This window comes from Rhyacophila brunnea, unplaced genomic scaffold, assembly GCF_057557595.1.
Source record: "Rhyacophila brunnea isolate RB1 unplaced genomic scaffold, BYU_Rbru_1.0 scaffold_6, whole genome shotgun sequence".
Classification (NCBI taxonomy): domain Eukaryota; kingdom Metazoa; phylum Arthropoda; class Insecta; order Trichoptera; family Rhyacophilidae; genus Rhyacophila; species Rhyacophila brunnea.
The window spans coordinates 2,670,622-2,689,219 of NW_028233276.1; the positions used below are offsets into that span (position 1 = coordinate 2,670,622).

Genomic DNA, 18,598 nt, shown 5'->3' on the forward strand with positions numbered 1-18,598 from the left:
CACTGGGTTTCTTCAGAGATCCTATTCCCTGATTGGCGATTAGACTTGAGTCAAAAAAACATTGGGAAAAAACCTTCTCCACTATATGCAGCCTAAATCCAAGAAGCTGAAAAAAGGACTCTTATACTAATGGTTAAATCAGGTGCAATAATTCATTTCACTTTCGTCTGTAGGAAGGTTCACTATTTTTCCCCGCATAATGTCAGAAAATGCAATTATTTCAAATTCATTTTATGACACAACTGAAGAAGCGGATTCAATATTAAAATTATTATTATTTTATAAGTTGTCGAATTCATGCAGATTTATTTTTAAATATTATGACGATCACGACGACTGTAGGTAAGTAAAAATGCGGGACAGGATATCCTGAAATTATTGGGTATAAAGATGAATAATAAATTGTCAACCGGCTTGTTGATATTTCTAAGAACATGCATAATATAAGCTCACGTGTGATAAATTAAAGAAAACATGATTGGAGATTTTTACGCGTAATCCAAATGGATTTCTGCGTCGATTTATAACTGTGGACGAAGAATGGATCCATTCACTATACATAGGGATTGCATTACCGAATGAAAATGTCAATACCGGTTTTTCTGTATTTCTTATTGAATACCGGTATTTCTTAAACATTAAAAAAAACAGAAGTGGGTGCTTATCAATAAATATAGCTATTAAAATATTTTTAAAATATTATCTTATAATAAAAACCTTCATACTTACATTTATTATGTTGACATTTAAAACTATGTATTGATCACAATTCTGCCACCATAAGCAAAAACACAGCTAATGGGAAAAAATGAAAAATTAAAGTAAGTATGAGGTGACATACTAGATAAAATTCTGAACATAATTACATAAAAAAATAAACAGAAAATCGTTTATTTTAATATACAAATCATCATAATGTGTTCATTACTTTTACAAAAATGTTAGGCTTTTCGAAGCAACAAAACAGTAAGTAATGATTCATAAGCAAAAACACAGCACATCTATCGATTTGCTGCGTTTTTTGCTTAAAAATGCTGGCTTACTGTTTTTTTGTTTATGATTCTAGAATTTTTACACAAATATAATACAGCATGTAACTGGTAATAGTGAGATAACCTCAAATTAATCATTTACTAACTTCATATCGCCCTACATTTTTAACGATATTTTAAGACTCAAGTGTGATAAAGTTCCAAATTGGGCTAAGAATCGTGAAAAAAAGATTCTCAATATTTTTTTGGAGAGTATGCAATTGGATAAACTTGAAATGATGCAAAATCCAATGAAATTATAATGACAAGTAAAATGTTAATATCCAGTTAATTATTTTTTAATTACCACATTTAAATAACATGTTAATTATATCTAATGGCCAACTACTGAAAACGCGCCAGTCCCGTTGTTAACACTAAATGAGTTAATTTAAACTTAATAAATCATAAAACACATTTCTAACTATCTGGTCTTATAAAATTAATGATATTTGTACTTATGTCTCTGAACATTTGATATTTAAAAATAATGCTAACGGAAATTCCTCAATATTTCCTTTTTCCAATGCGAGCCGCATGGCTGCTTCTAAGTTTACATCTGTCAACTGGCTTCGATATTTGTTTTTTATAGTGCATTACACTGAATAATCTTTCACAGTATACAGTAGTAGGAAAAATTAATAATATGAGTTAACTCATTTAGTGTTGACACTGCAACTGGCGCGTTGTCGCGACTGGCCATTATATGTAATTAACATGATATTTAAATGTGGTAATTAAATATTAATTAACAGGTCAGCAGTGATTGTGTTAATAGAGTAATTGTTGCTAACTCTTTGAATTAACTTTATTCTTAGAAACGGACTATTCCACATATGATCTCATCAGAAAAACACGTGCATAATTCAAAAATAAGGGAAAGTAATACCTACAAATAGGATGACGTTGTGGGAGTCTTCCCACCAAAACTGACGAATTTTTGTGTATTTAAAAATATATATTGTCATTCCAATATTATTTAATAAATAAAATACCATTACATTAAAAAATAAGTATTAAATTTTTCAAAAATATCCATTACAATTTAAATTATAAGCAAAAACACATATTTACTGTTTTTTGCCTTATGAAACTAACATTATTCCATTCAAAATCATAAATAAAAAGACAATAGTGAAGTTTTATAATCAATATTTTTGTAATTTTGCCATTTTTATGTAATCAAAATATCACTTTTTAAATAATCTATTATAAATCGAAACATTTATTAAAATTGATTAACTTTTAATGAAGCAGCAATGAAAAACATGATAACCTCTCTTTTCTCAAAATTGACTTCTTCCCATTAGCTGTGTTTTTGCTTATGGGGGCAGAATTATAGTAGAACTAGTGATTTTTTACAAATAATTTGAATAAGTATATTGATAATTTTAACTAAAGCCCTCAAAAGTTCATCAAGTGCAAAGAAGTCCCGGCTGCAGGAAAAGCTTCTTAAATTCAAAGCTTGTACAGTCATCAATAATTAGAGAATAATTGAACATTTTTGTCACGGATGTTTTCTATTTCGAAATAATATTATGATAATTTATCACAATTACTTATATAAATATATTTGATGAAATTGGTTTTTATATTATTTTTTCACCTATGTTGGATTCACTCAATATATTTGCATTTTAGCAGCACATAACTTATAATTCATTTTCAAAAACGTAAACGAGTGTACTTTCTTAATACCGAAAATTCCGGTATTTTGGATTTTAAAAACCGGTATTGATAAGTACTGGAATACCGGTATTGCAATCCCTAACTATACAACAAAGGCCAAAGAGTAGTCGAAACAGTTGGTTTCTCCTGGTGAATCCGCACCGAAGAAGGAAAATGTGGTTAAATCGACTGGAAAGGTTATGGCGTTTTTGGGATGCACGTGGTATAATTCACATTGACTACTGTAAAAAAGAAAAAACGATAACGGGGGAATATTACTGCAATTTATTGGACCGTTTCAACGACGCTTTGAAGAAAAAACTAAGGTGTTTTTCAAGGAAAAAAAAAGTTCTCTTCCACGCGTGTCTTTTCAATGGCAAAATTGCATGCATTTAAGTACGAATAGCTTGCTCACCCACCATATTCTCCAGATTTAGCCCCCTATGGCTGTTTCATGATTTAAAGAAATGGCTCGGCGGAAAAGGATTTGCCACTAACGAGAGGTCATGAATGAAACAAACGCCTATTTTGAAGGGTTGTAGAAATCGTATGTATTATTTGGAAGGGATCACACAATTGGAAAAACGTTGGGCCAAGTAAGAAATATAATGATTTTTTACCGATAAAATATTGGAAGGAATGATTTAAATTATAAGTTGGTACCTATACGTGCAATCACAAATTATCAATCAATTAAGTTTCAGTCGCTATTATGAAAAGTATGCTATTATAATTAACATAGTTGTATTTTCAATAATTAGAATGCTACATTCTTAAATCTTGTGAATCATTCGTTGAATAAAAGAAATTAGTAATTAAAAATTATTAGCAAGTTCAAGTAAGTTACATCATAAAAATATTGGAGAAATCCGTGACGTCGGTTAGTAATTGAAGTAGTAGGTACTTACCTACTTTGATTTCATAAACAAAAACCTATTGCCAATGGTAGCTTGATTTAGAGGAGCGCTGATGAGCAAGTATTAAAAGGCCAATAGTTAAAATTTGTCGCAATTAGTATGTCGTCTCGAAGCATAGAGGATAATGCACGGACGGGGCGGGGCGTAAACCCAAGAGATGCTGGTTCGATTCCAGCCGGGTGGCTTACTTTTTTCAAAAAGATTTTTTCTATTGGTTATAATAAATTTTCTCAGACGTGCTTTTCAAAATTATGTATGTATGCTATTATAATATTATTATGCTCTATCTCGTGTATTGTGGTGTGATTTGACAGAAAACAAACATGCCACGTCGCTTGCAATTTAGTTAACAGTGCAGCTATTTTTGTTTTCAATTATTAATAATGTAATCAACTAATCAATATTCTATGTGCCTTGTAAATTTAAACTAAATTACATAAATAACGTTGACTACTTGCGGTTGCTAGGGAGTCAGTATGCGCGAGGTCACGATAACTTGAACATAGGGAAAACGTTTGGCTCAATACGCGAGACTGTTCGGGACAGTTGCATATTATTTATTATTCATTAAACAGTGGTTTTATCGGAAATTATTTTCCGCGAATTAGTAAATAGCATTCAGTCGACTCAGAATCCCAGTCCCAGAGTCACGACATCCGTCTTTACTGATAAAAGGGTCAAGCTTTTCAAACATTGTCAGCTAGATTCGTTCCAGAAGACGTAACTGCGGAGATCATTTCGATAGAATAGCCCATCGAGAAGCGATATCGGCCATACATATATAGCCTGCAGTGGCGGCTCTACCTTAGGGGATCAAAGGGGTGATACCCGTAACGATTAAATGAAAATGACGAAAGAAAACAAACATCAACGGTTTCTTCTAACTATACGATATTGTATTAAAAACAAATCAATACACCTACCGTAGAAATATATTAAATATGTAGCTACCTTCTTCTTCTTATTGTGCCATCCCCTAGCGGAGGTCGGCCACCATCAAGGCGATCTTATCTTTGTCGTCTACAACCCGGAACAGTTCGGTGGAGCTGCACTCGTACCAATCACAGAGGTTCTTAAGCCACGAAATGCGGCGCCGTCCTCTGCTACGCTTCCCATTGATCTTTCCTTGAATGACAAGTTGGGGAATGCTGTATTTTTGTCCTCTCATAATGTGGCCGAGGTATTGTAGTTTCCTGGTTTTGATACTACGTAGAACTTCTCGGTCCTTCCCCATTCGATTGCGAACATCAACATTTGTCACCCGGTCAGTCCAAGGAATTTTGAGGATGCGTCTATACAGCCACATCTCGAAAGCTTCAAGTCTCCGTGACATCTCTTGGTTTAGCGTCCATTCTTCCATACCATAGAAAAGAATTGAGAGCACATAACAACGTACCATACGCAGTCTCAGACCTAGGATAAGATCTCGATTGCTAAGGAGGCGTCTCATTTTGAGAAAGGCGCTCCTTGCGATCTCAATTAGTTACCTAGGGACCTAATTTCATTTTATATTTTGTCGATGGATAAAATAGTACTTAAATGATTATTTTAATGAATAATATATTACTACCTATTTCGTTTTCCCATCCCTATTATTTTTTTGTCATAGGTAGGTAGGTACACGTGAATTAGTCACCAGAGAGCAAAGGTTCACTTGGGCGATATCGATAACTTTCTTTCCTCGCTTTTTTAACACTACAACATGCCATGAGTCCCAATGGCATCGGTGTAGTAAAACATTTGTGTATTTAGTAATATAAGAGAAACAATTACAATTACACAGGCTTTGTGAAAATCACATAAATATATTGCGACCTCACCGAGATCGAACTCGGCGGGCCCGGGGGTGGAAGCTAGCACCTTACGTATTTGACTACGAGGGCCGCCTGAGGGATGACTGAATCGTAAAACACACGATTATTGAAAAAAAACCGGTAGTAGATCCAATATATTGTAAGTACGACCATTCCAAGCAATGACATTAATTATGTCATTGATTCCAAGTGAGTGTCAAATTGCTCATGAGAAAACAATACCTTGTATACCACAAAATACGAGATGAAAAAAACTCTTTATACCTAGTCACTATTAATCCATAAAAATTCTTCATTTTTTGTATTTCACTATTAAGACGTGATAAATTTGATGGAATCATAGAGATTATATAGATTTTTTTCATCTCATGTATAATTAGTGTCACGTGGCATACGAGGTATTGTTTTATCACGATCGAAATGGGTGTTGAAGTCTCATAAAGAAAATATTGATTTGTAAACATTTTAGCTAACTTTCAGTAATTTTTTCTACATTTTTGCAAAACTGCACTAATCGCAACAAGCGAAAAGGATGACGTGAGATCTCATTCATTGGGTGGATTAAAAGAGCAAGCGCTGAATTAACTAGACTAAATTAATGATTGTCGATTGAACTCTCAGACAAGTCCTCGCCGGTAGACTAAGGCATAAAGCCCACCAAAAAAGCGCTCGGTGCGCTCACTAAGTAGGCCCCCTCCCACCCGCGCATTACCCTTCACCTATGTAATAAGGGGCCCAAGAAGCACAAAATAATTATTATTATCAGCGTCTCTCATAACAGTCATAACAAAGTTATAAAAATATTATATTATTTCTCGGGGCTTGTAATTAATATCCACGATGACATCATTCTACCAGCGAAATATTGGACACGCAGCAAACTAAACAATGGGTTCACTGTTATTAAATAATAGCTTCTTGCCCGTCTATCGACGACGCTTCGAGAAGCGTGATTTTGCCTGCCGTGTTCAATGAATGAACTACGTTGTATTTTCGTTAATTCGTATCGCTGAGAAGCCAAAAAACGATGAATCATGGGGCGCGCGGGCACAATGCGTCGTCAAATCCAGTGTGCGCTGGCGTATTTGATTACGTTGTATTTTCGATGATTTACACGCCACTTGTGAAATTTTGCGCGAGAGCCCCACTCGCTCCGTTAAGTGGGTTTTACGCCTAAACTATTTGGAAAGAGTGAGCGATTTCATATATGTATGTATATATGTATTACCTGCTTCGGCTCAAGCCTTAATGACTCAGGTAGCTGGGAGAAGGCGAATAATTGCTATGTCCAAAAATATGCTATTAGTAGTCTCAATACGATATGGATATGCAGCATCACAAAAACCACTAAAAAATACTCTTGAAACGATGTTATTTTCAATCGTCTAATAAGTACGGTGTTGAAACCTGGACTCATAGAGAATCCTATAGGAAGAGAGGACGCTGTAAATTCCATTGAGGCTAGACGCACGAATGACATCTGTAATACTGGGAGCGACTAAAATGACTGAAGCAACAAGATCAGGTCAGGATCGCCCCAGATGGAAGGATATTTTTCGCAACGCTTGTAATTTCAGTGATCACCATCCTCATTATTGAGGCAAATGGCACGAAGAGATCTGCCGGTGAACAATTTCTTATGCTTTTAATTCTGCTTGCTACATAATTAATATGTTCAATCAGTTGATTGTACTTATCGCAAAAACTGGTGTCAACACGTTCCATTCCTTGCACATCCACAGTTACTTGGTTTTAGTAAAAGGTGTTTATTAAGCTCGATATAACTAAATCAAAAAAATAACCTTAAGTAAATCATTTTTTATTCGAATACATGCTTTAACATATTTTGAAAATGATTTCGGGTATATGGCCATCGCGGCTGTTCTTGACGAAGCGCATTATGGACATCCAATTTTGGCCACTTTTTCGAGCACTTCTAACCGTATATTACGAATACCAAGTAGAAAGTTGACTTCCAAAGAATCAATTGTCGCTGGTTTATCAGCATAAACTAATGATTTTATGTAACCTTACAGGAAATAATCCAGAGCTGTCAAATGGCTGACATTGGAGACCAATTGACCGGTCCATTTATCGAAATCAACATAGTACTATCGCCAAATTTTGATTTCAATATGTTCATAGTTGCGGTCGCCGTATGGAACGTAGCGCTATCCTGTTGAAACCACATCTCTTCCGGATCAATTTCACCATTAAAAAAAAACATTGATCATGGTCTGGTAACGGCCCGGCCTCATTTTTTATGAAATAAGGTCTGATAATGCCACCAACGTGTAAACCGCACCAAACGGTGCATTTTTGTGGACGCAATGGAGTCTGTAGGGTCTATTCTGGATTGGTCTCACTCCATATGCGGTATTTTTTCTTATTATCAAACCAGTTCAGCCAAAAATGAGCCTGATCTACGAACGCAATTTTGCGATAAAATGCAATTATAAATTGCGCGAATCGACAACTGATTTTCAAAGTAAATTTGGGTAATTTAGTAGCGTTGTTGTTTAAGCGCGACTCTATTCATGATGATTTACCAGAATATGCTGATCATAATACATGTGAAAAGTGAGCGCAGTTCATATAACAATTCGGTTTGCAGTTGACCCGTTTGTAAGTTCAATCTATGCAAAAAAAAACACCTTTTATATATCTAGCTCTTATCTTATCGGCCTTATCGCAAGTATGAATGTATTGTGTAATACGTTGAATAAGAAACCTACATTATTTAATAATATATACCACCCGACCTAAGTAACTATATAAAAATGATTTACTTATAGTAACTTACTAACAGAATGTAATTAAAATACCAAGTAGTGTAGGATAGGAAGTATATAGGTATACCTATATTCAGAGTATCCATTAAATAAATTCTTAAACATCCTGTGCAGTGCGCAGTTTCATGTTTCATTAGTTTGCATTGCTTTTGTATGTCTGGTTTTACCACAATTTGAGAAATTAAAGTTAAAAATTAGACTTGTAGTACTAAAATAAAGCAAACAATCATGTTTGATTCTTTATATCATCATCAGTTTGTTTCAATACATTGTTAGATGAAGACCTTCTTAAGCTCAATCTACTCTTCTCGGTTCCATATTTTTCACTGCCACGCACTCCACCGAACTTTAATATTTCGTCAATCCAGCGTACCTTTGGGAGGCCTTTTAGCCATCTTCATCTGAATCATCGAAATCGTCCAACGACTGCCCTGTCTATGAACTATGTGTCATCACCATTTAATGAAGGTTTGGCATACTTAATTCACTAAGTCGTAGGTATATTCTCTTTATAACGTTTACTAAAAATCATTTTTAAAACAACTTAACTAAATTACAATCTTAACGTTGTCATTAATGCGTGTTAAATCCCCCTTCCCCTTCAAACATACGACAATGACTTCAAGAACGCCTGGTGGAAGAGCATGGCTTCTCTGAACTTCAGGTGTTACACCTGATAATACTCAGGATGTCTGCTAGACCGACATCAAGGTCTTTAGGTAATGTAAATGTGTCAGGATCGGAGTTTCGGCGCGAAACTTTGTAAATGACCTGTATGGCCGTGTAATTAATAATTATACATTTACAGAAAGACAAGTGTAAGTTGGTACCTACCTAAGAATATGCAATGAATCTACAACTAAGTGTGTGCTTATTATATCAGGTAAATATATTAGGAACAAAATGAGAATCGGGAGGACATCTAACCATTGAAGGCAATAAGTGCTTATATCCTAATTTACGGATTGCTTACATCCAGGATCAAATAAATTGGTCGGACAAACATCAACAAAACTAACGACCTTTGTAGACACTGAGTCTTGAAACAAAATTTATGATTTGGTACATTTTCATATTCAACTTATAATCATTATTATTTACCACGATGGCCGCGCGGCTTAAGCGTCGGTCTATAGCGTCGTGGGTCCCATGTTCGAATCCTGGGTCTGGCAAGTACACATATTGTTTTTCAATTTGTGTATGAGTCACGAGTATGGACCTAATAGGTTGAGCAAGTGGCTGACATCCATTTCTCGTAAAAACAAAATCTCTTACTACAAACCTCCACTCTGTGGAAGCCCAAATGATCCAATTAGGATCGAACATGGTCGAAAGAAAGAAAGAAGAATAATAAGTATTTCTCACCATATAGTGCAGTCCTTTCGCGTTCGGATTCCTCGCCGGATATGGATCTTCAAAGTCGCCTTCACTCTTGCTCTTTCTCCAGGTCGAACTATTTCCATTATTTTCTTCTCCGACGCCATTCTTGTCTCCGTTTACTGGGGCAACAGAGTTCGCCGGTTCATCAGCGCTACTTCTGCAGCTACCCACTTTCAAACTCCTCCGATTGCCCTCCAATCTCATGAGAATGTCTTTGACCCTGGAGCCGGCCTCCATTGGAACAGAATTAGTCACTCTTTCGACTCCTTCGGTTTCATATCGAAGACTTTTAACAGATCGGTCGGATATACGTTTCTCACGAATACCGGTTTCATCAGTACCATATTCCATGTCAACTTTATCATTCAGACTTGGAACGTATTCCATTCCGGTAGAGCTGAAGGATTTACGAAAAGCATTTATTCCGATTGCATCCCTGTTTCGAATTTTGAACCCGTCTTCTAATTGGGTGCTGGTTCTCCTAAACGTCGGTTTACCAGAATACACACTAGCAGTGCGAAGAAAATTATACTCTTTTTCGGAATTCATCACACTTTTGTTGTCGGAATTTTCATTTTTTGCAGCAGCTAGAACCTGGAATGGTTCAGCGTATATGTGTTCTTGAGATTTGCTCTTTTTCAATGACCCGTATGGTCCATAAACTTCTGGACTGCGCTGGACGAAGAATGTCGAATTTGATTCCTCCTTGTTTGTTTTAGTATGGGATGTTTCTTGGGAACATGTGCAACCGATATGGCACTGAAACTGTCCAACCTTTTTTTCGTTGTAGCCGCATTTTTTACATTTGGGTGAATCTGAATTTTTAGGTGGAGTGCAGAATGTGCTCAAAATTAAATTCTGGCTAGCATAATCCTCAGTCACACTACAACGGGAAGGTGCTTTGTCAGAAGTCGAGCAAGGACAGCATGATTCAGTCAGAGATGTCCTTTTTGAACCAGGGAAAGAGCCAAACTTTTTATATCCACTAGATATCCTCGACGTGCTACCACAATTAAAGGAATTGAAGCATTGTTTTAAAGTGCTTGATGATTGTCCATCGGAAGAGTTCAAGCTTCCATCACTAGAGTTCAGTATATTTTCTTTATCAGAGTAATTCATGTCGAATATTTCTGTACACATGTAGTGGATTTCTTTTGGTTTGGCTTCAGGAGGGAGGATTTTATCTCTGGATAGCCTCTTCAAAAGGGCTGTTGAAGGTGTCGTATTCATCCTGCTTGGAGAATCTTCAGAATCGGACATATCTGATGTATTCTTTTTAGCAGGACGCGGAGACAATACTTTGACTCCTTTTTCGTGTCTAATCAATGCGTTCTCTATTTTATCCAGCATCAATTTGGATTCTTCTTTAGTGCGGTGTTGCTTTGGAGATTTGATAATTTTGCCATCTTTAACCCTCCTTTTGATTTCAACCGGTGTTTTAGGTGGAGACGTGATATCACCTCCAGTCGCAGCGAAAGTTCTGGGCGGCTTTTTAGGAGGTGGTCCAGCTGGCAGCGGCTGTTTTAATACTTTTTTCAGCGTATCACTGAGACCATTACAAGTTTCAACGCCATTCTGTTGAATAAAATCAGATATGGAATCAGTAGACTTTCTGCTATTATCCAGCTGTTTCGGATTGTTTGTCAAAGTATCTCTTTTCAAACTATTCTCTTCAAAAGTGTTAATGTTTTCTTCGACACTTCTTTTTAATTGTTTTCTTTTACTGGCAAGTTCTTCTCTTTTATTAAAACTTTTACCTTCGTAGGTATCCCTGAGAGATTTGAAAGTCTTAACTTTAGGTGATACCACATCGTCTAAATCATCAGATATAAGATTCTCACTCTCCGAACTGACTCCGCTGTCAGAAAACACAGCGTCCACTTTGAGGTTGTGCTCTGGAGATTTTTTGATAAATGCATTTTTATTTCTAGGCTTTATTACTTTAGCATACTGGTCCAAAATGTGCTGGGGGATTTGTCCGTCATCAGATTCCTTCAACGCATCATTTTGTGAAATCAATGGTTGCGTATCATCAATTTTCATTGCGGGCAAACTAATTGGAGACGATGAAGATGGACACAAATTATCTCTTACATTTAAAGACTTATCCACTAGTATAGGAACAATATCAACATTGAACAGTGTTGTCTTAGGTTTTATCTGACCGTAATCTGTATTTTTTTTAGTTTTACTAGAAAACTCGAAATTGTCTTCTTTCATTTTAACTTCTAAGAGTGCGCCAAGTTTTTTAAGTTTATCCCTGGTCAGAGCAGATCTGTCATTGATTTTGTTCTCATATTGCACAACTTCGTCAACCGATCCATCACAACTGCTAACACTATTGTTTCTAGAGTCTTTTAATTTTTCACTTCTGTCACATCTAAATGCAGGTGTTCTCTGTAGTTTTCTGGCAGGATCACTGAATTGTCGTGTTAGAGATTTATTTTGTGCAACATCTTTTGCTGTATTGTCTGCAACATGGGTATTAGTATTTTTGTCAGTTCCTCCATCAGACATTGTACGTTCAGGTAAAAATTTCGATGTTTTATATTCTAATAATTTGGACTTTGGTGTTTCGTTAACAGATTTTTGATCTCTGAGACGCTGCAGTGCTTCGAACCTTGAAGTTTTATCACCATTCTGTGATTCATTCATCTCGCACGTTTCTTTAAGTCTTTTCCTGTTGCCGAAGTTACAGGATGGTCCAAACTTTTCCTTCACGCTGTTATTATTACTCACACTACCCGACGAAGTCCCTACTGTCGGAGACACAGCTTCATTCACTTGGTACTGAAGAGATTTCTGAACATCGAAGTCTTTAAAATTATTGCAAGACTTTTTTATACCCTGACCGTTTTTACTGTCGGACGTGTTTTCACTCAAAACTTCGAAACGATTTGTTATAGATTTAACTCTGTTCGCCGAATTCGCAGGACGCCCAGATGCCATATTAGTGGGTTAAAAATAAACGACATTCGACATTAAATAGAGCGAAAACAAAACACACTCAACAAGCTGTCAGTTGAACTTGGATTTTCCAAATATTAGTCATTTATGCACTACAGGTCACTGAAATAAATAACATTAATTGTAATTATGCACATTGCAACGAGCCCAGAACCACACTGAATACAAACATACCTAATTATCACAAAATCTGATTACTGTTTATGCATTCAACATGCTGTTATCAAAAGCGAAACTGTAAGATGGCCTGAACATTGACGTTCGATCTATTAAAACAACATTGCCTGAAAGACTCAAACGAAAGTCTAAAGTCCTCACAATATCAGCGTTAATAAAAGACCGAAGTACTTTTAAATATTAAAAGTATCTACCCGCAAGAGATAAAGTACGAATGTTGCGGTTAATAATATGTTGAACACCGTATCCGTCGTGCAAAACACTAATATAACAGGCGTATTTTTACATTCACCGCTTCGATTACCGTTGTCACATAATAATAATTGAACGCTTGATCGTTTACGGACGCACTTTCTCACGCGCGATTAAAACAATCTACAAGTAAACAACTAAAAAAAACTCAGTGAAAGAAACCTGTTGCTTCCAAGATGGACATCCGTTCCGTACAAGTGCATGTTTAAAAATGCAATGACAATGACATAAACACGGGACGAGTCATACATGCAATCGTATCAAGTGTATAAACACTGTGATTGAATTGCACATTAATTAAACTACACAAAACTTATTTCTAAACTTGCTTTACTGTGGTTTGTTATATTATAATAACATAAACACCGTCGCCAGCCAGCTAACACAGTTTTATTTCTGACAGTTGCCAGTTGGTTGAAGTTGGTCCCATTATGTTTATTGAGAAACTGAAAGATGGCGCTCATTAAATGGCTATGGCATGAAGATAGTTGCAATAATTCGCAATAAGAAACAGCTGTGCAATATTATTATGCTTATGTATATTTTTTATTTATTAGTACCTACATAAATGTAATAATTTTTAAAAGATTCTTTAATTTAATAACTTATTTGTTTATTTATAATCAGAGAATGCACCTATGAAGTTATTTATATAAAGAACAAGATTTTTAACATTTGTGACGTCCTGTGGGGAGAGGCAGATCATACGTTGCTGAAGCCGCATTGACGGACCGAGCGCACTCGTGCGAGACAGTTTCATACTAATTACTCCTATACGAGCTAACTCGGAAGAGTAGGTGCCCTATGTTATAACTTGTGACATGAAGTCACCCGACGACATGACGTAATTGTGACGTAAGCTCAATCATGCGCATCGAGGCGAGCCGCCCAAGCACACGGCTCACTGTAGATATTATTATACTGAAACACCCGTTCATTTCTCGAATGCTATTATCACTCCGGTAGTATGTCACAATGATGTCATATGACGTCATGTCGACCGGGCGACTTCAACTCGCAAGTTACAACATAAGGCCCCTGGACACGGTCCGAGTAGCTCGTATAGGGGTAATTAGTATGAAGCGGTCTCGTACGAGTGCGCTCGGTCCGAGTGTACTCTGATCGTACTCGGATCGTGTCGACGCAGCTATAGGGGCGGCACATTATAAATGACGGCAAATGAAGGAACGAATGCAAATATTGCAACTTTTAAGAACAGTGGCGGTTTTCCATGAAGCAAACAATGCATCACTCCATTAAAAAACATCAACATTTTCATGACATTCAATTTCATTTAAAAATTCATGAAAATATAACGATTGTTGTATTAATTGTAATCACTCAGTGGCGGACGGTGGTCATCAGAATAGCATTTTGTGATAGTGCACAATAATTTACCTTCTATCTACGTCCACAATGGTTGAGCGGCTTAAGCCTTGGCCTATAACGTCGTGGGTCCCTGGTTCGAATCTTGGATCTGGAAAATACACATATTGTTTTTCAATTTGTGTTTGAGTCAGAGTATGTACCTAATAGGTTGAGCAAGTGGCTAACATCCATTTCTCGTAAAAACAAAAATCTGTTAATACAAACCTACACTCTGTAGGGGCCCTTATTATGATCTTTTTAAGATTGGACATGTTCAAAAAAAGTGTATTTTCCAGACCGAGGATTCGAACCTGGGACCCATGACGCTAACCGCTCGGCTACCGTGGACACCTCATAAATAGTAAAATATTAAAAAAATATCTTCTTTAATACTCTATTATTTTTTAGTTTACTATTTAATTGGTGACCACTGAGAAATCACACCCAAGAGGATCTTGACTCATTGGTTGGAATTCTGTGGTTTATGGTCATCACGGCCATAGAAAAATAATACCAAATAAGCTTACACATATTCTGTTACCAACCAAATTGGCACCAATTGGAACGTCTAAAGTAGTGATTCGCAACCAGGTTCTGGGAACTGTCTAAACTCTAAGTGGTTCCGAGAGAATTCCCAAAAGCTTGCGAAAAAAGTACCACTTGGAACACTTATGGTAATAAAGTAAAAAGAGTGTTTAATGTCATGTATTTTTAAATAATGAATAATGGTACAATTGAACAAATGCGCTGGTGTCTTCTGCACTAGCCACTCTAGCATCTTTATTGACACTGTCTAATCACCGGAGTCTGGGCCTGCCTGTTGATCTCCAACAGTTTGGTCTGGTATTCAGGATGCCCCTCGGCGGTTGGGCACTGTCCATTATTGCTACATGGCTCGCCCACTGGAATCTACCTAATTTAACAAATGCGGAGATACATTCTTCGTGAGAGAGGTAGATCTTCAGGTTATGTTGTATATGCCATTGTTCTCTTACTTCCATGGGCCTATATCGACACCCAGAACGAACAAAGCAGTAACTCACTTTTGGTCATTTTTCAGGAGAGCAAAATGAAAGTTTGAAAAATTCTCATATCGAAATGCAAAGAAGACAATATCTGGTAATAAGGTTAAAAGACGTAGTTAGTGATGGTAATCAAGTATATTAATGTTTTATCTCTGTAAAATAAACGGAAGTATACTTTTTATGAGTTACGACTTGTCATAAAATAGCATATTTCCAAAGAATAATGTTTCACATTACAACTTTTTTCGTGTGATAATTTAAAATAAAAAAATATTTTTTCAAGGAATATTGTTGTAACTTAATTTTAAGCCCCTCGCAGCATATGAGTACAAATACAGAAAACTACTCTATTTTTGTTCTGGCCACTGCAATTATCAGAATACAATACAAACGATACACCAATGACTTAATTATGAACATTTTGCCGTAGAATAAAGTTGTAATTCATTATACAACTATTTTATATGAGTATGCAGTTCAATATTGTGAACTGATAAAATGGAGTAATTCAAGTTACTATTTTCTTAGAGGTTAAAATGCAAAAAAATAATAATTACAACCTTTTTCGAGTTCATATCTCTGCAACTGGTATACATAGAGATACAACGTTAATACAGGCAGAAAGAGTATTTTTTTCTTAGTATGCGTGATGTCGTAACTCAAAACAGTCAAAAAGTGAGTTACTGCTTTGTTCGTTGGGGTGTCGATATATCATATGCAGCAACTGTCTCTTGATTAATCGGTGTAATATATTTTATTCTTAAATGTGATTATTGGCTTGCCCATTCACTTTTGGATACAAATATCTTGAAATGAGATGTAGGTAATGAAATTTGAGACTAGTGAGTGGCATTTTGAGTCTGCCATATCATTACCTACTGATTTACATGTTCTTTTTGTAATATACCTACCCCTCTTATGGATGTGTCTGTCAGGTAGGGGTTACCTGAGATATCACAAAATGCCTCACGGCTTTCGTCTATCAGAATATGTAGTGCAATTGAATTTAGTTTTCATGTCAAGTTGATATCCAGTGCATGATTCTAGAATGGTATTTGAGTTTTAATGACAATCTGGATGATTGGGGCAATCAGAAATGGTCGCTCATTAAAGCTGTTAAAAATAATGTCTGAATAATAAAACATGTGATTTAATTCTTTGTATTTCACTTTATTCCCAATTTATACAATGTATGTATCAATAGCCGACATAGAGACATGGATATGTTTTTTTTTATACATAAATATTAAAATTTTTAAAGCCTAATCTCTAATAAATTGATCATAACAAACTTATGTTAACAATAATAATTATTTTTACATTCATTTTCCTAACTAAATTTATCACAAAGTCCTGTCGTGGCTTTTATTTTCTTTTATATCAAAGCCATTATGACAAGTTCATACATTGAGCAAATTCGTTTTTATGTACAATAATAACATTATAAGAGGCGTAATAATGTTCTTTTATAAATTCTAAGTGTTTGCTTAATCTTGTAGATAAGATAAAAATATTGTACATATGCCGATGGCATACTTATTCAAAATGTTTTAATGCTATGAGAATGTCCATTTCGAGAAAAGAGGTTAAGAAATCATAAACATGCAATAATAATTTATTCCAATTCAAACATTTGTTGTCTAGTCTCCTGGTATGTACAGACCTATAAACTTATCTATAGAATGGATGGGGGAGCCATCGTCGAAAACTAGCTAATCAAGACTCGCAGCTGGACAGAATCTGACATTCGAATAGCGTTTTCAAAATGGTGTCCATATGGTAGTTTGTAGATCCATTTTTGACAGTTCTTTAGATAAGTTTATAGGACTATACATAGAATGTTATATTCTCACACACTACAATTCACTTTTTTTAGTCTATGCCTCATCAATATTAATTAATTATTGTAGATTTTAGAAGAAAAAAAGGTACATGTTAAACAACCCAAAGTAACACGAAAGGACTTAAAATGGACCACTGTACTAATATATGAGTCGTTATTCAGAGACAAGAAAATAAACTAAAGCTGAACTTAGAAATAAGCACCTAGATTCTTAGTAGGTTGTGATAGGTTTTTGCTTGATTTTAAGGTCCAAATGAACTTTCATAAAGTCACAGTTGAGAGATCATTATAATACATATTGCAATACATACGATCCTCCTTAGTGTGATTTCATGAATGCCGTGGTGAAAATGCATTGAGCTACTTAACAAGTACCAAAAAAAGATATGTTGTTTTTATACCTACAAGAATATTCATTTTATTTAAATCGAATTTAAACAGTCTTTAATTTGCTTTATGTGAATTGGCCCACCACATGTTTATGATATAGCTGTCATATATAAACAAATAGGGGCTTTACTCTATCTATTATTCTTTATTTTGATATTTGATCTATTATCGTCAATATGAACCATAGATAATACACATTGAACTTTCGAGATAATGAAAAAGAAAGCTTCTAAAGGGCCTTTACACATGCATTAATTTATTGCCACAAATGTGTACCATACACAATATACATTGAACTTTCTGGCAGTAAATCCACACATGTGTACAAGGACTAATAAGTACCTAAAATGTTGAAATACCATTCTATTATTGTTGCAATAATAAATCTACATCGTGTAAAACCGTTAATAGTCATGATTTTAATGTTTTTGTATTTTAAATAGGAAATTAATCCAAAATGTAAACAACTTTCTGTTTTCAAAAAGGCCACGAGACAATATAAAAGTAAATTTATAAAATGTCATTTGTGATCATCATTTTTTTAACATTAATTTATTAATTGATTCAAAAACAGGTTTTTTTCGTAAATTTAATGCATTTTTAAGGGAAGTGTTGAGAGATTATTACTACTAAAAGAAACAGGAATAGTCAGTCTATTATTTATAAAATGTGTGATTATTAAATATTTATATCTTTAGCCGCGTTGATACGGTCCAAGTACGATCCAAGTACACTTGGACCGAGTGCCATCCAAGCGACAGCTTCATACTAATTATTCCTATCCAAGCTACTCGGACCGCGTCCTACTCATCCAAGATAGCTTGGATAGGAGTAATTTGTATGAAGCTGTCTCATACGAGTGCGCTTGGATGGCACTCGGTCCAAGTGTATTTGGATTGTACTTGGACCGTGTCAACGCGGCTTTACAGTGGTAAATATTACAACATAATAATTACATATAAAATATTCATTGC

General features: G+C 35.4%; 1 protein-coding gene across 2 annotated transcripts in view; it reads right to left on the minus strand.

Moving 5' to 3' along the window:
- LOC147065096 (uncharacterized) overlaps positions 1 to 13,396 on the minus strand; it is an 83,435-nt gene extending 70,039 nt beyond the window's left edge. Inside the window, exons 1-2 of one of the 2 annotated variants that reach the window (XM_085957102.1) lie at positions 13,333 to 13,396; positions 9,588 to 12,671 (exon numbers count right to left, since the gene is read on the minus strand). In XM_085957102.1, the coding sequence (XP_085813228.1) occupies positions 9,588 to 12,551 (2,964 nt within the window). In that variant the 5' untranslated portion in view covers positions 12,552 to 12,671; positions 13,333 to 13,396. Of the gene's footprint in view, positions 1 to 4,583; positions 4,742 to 9,587 lie in introns of those variants that run through there. The other variant, XM_085957103.1, reaches the window with a different exon arrangement.
- Between the last annotated feature and the right edge of the window lie 5,202 nt (positions 13,397 to 18,598).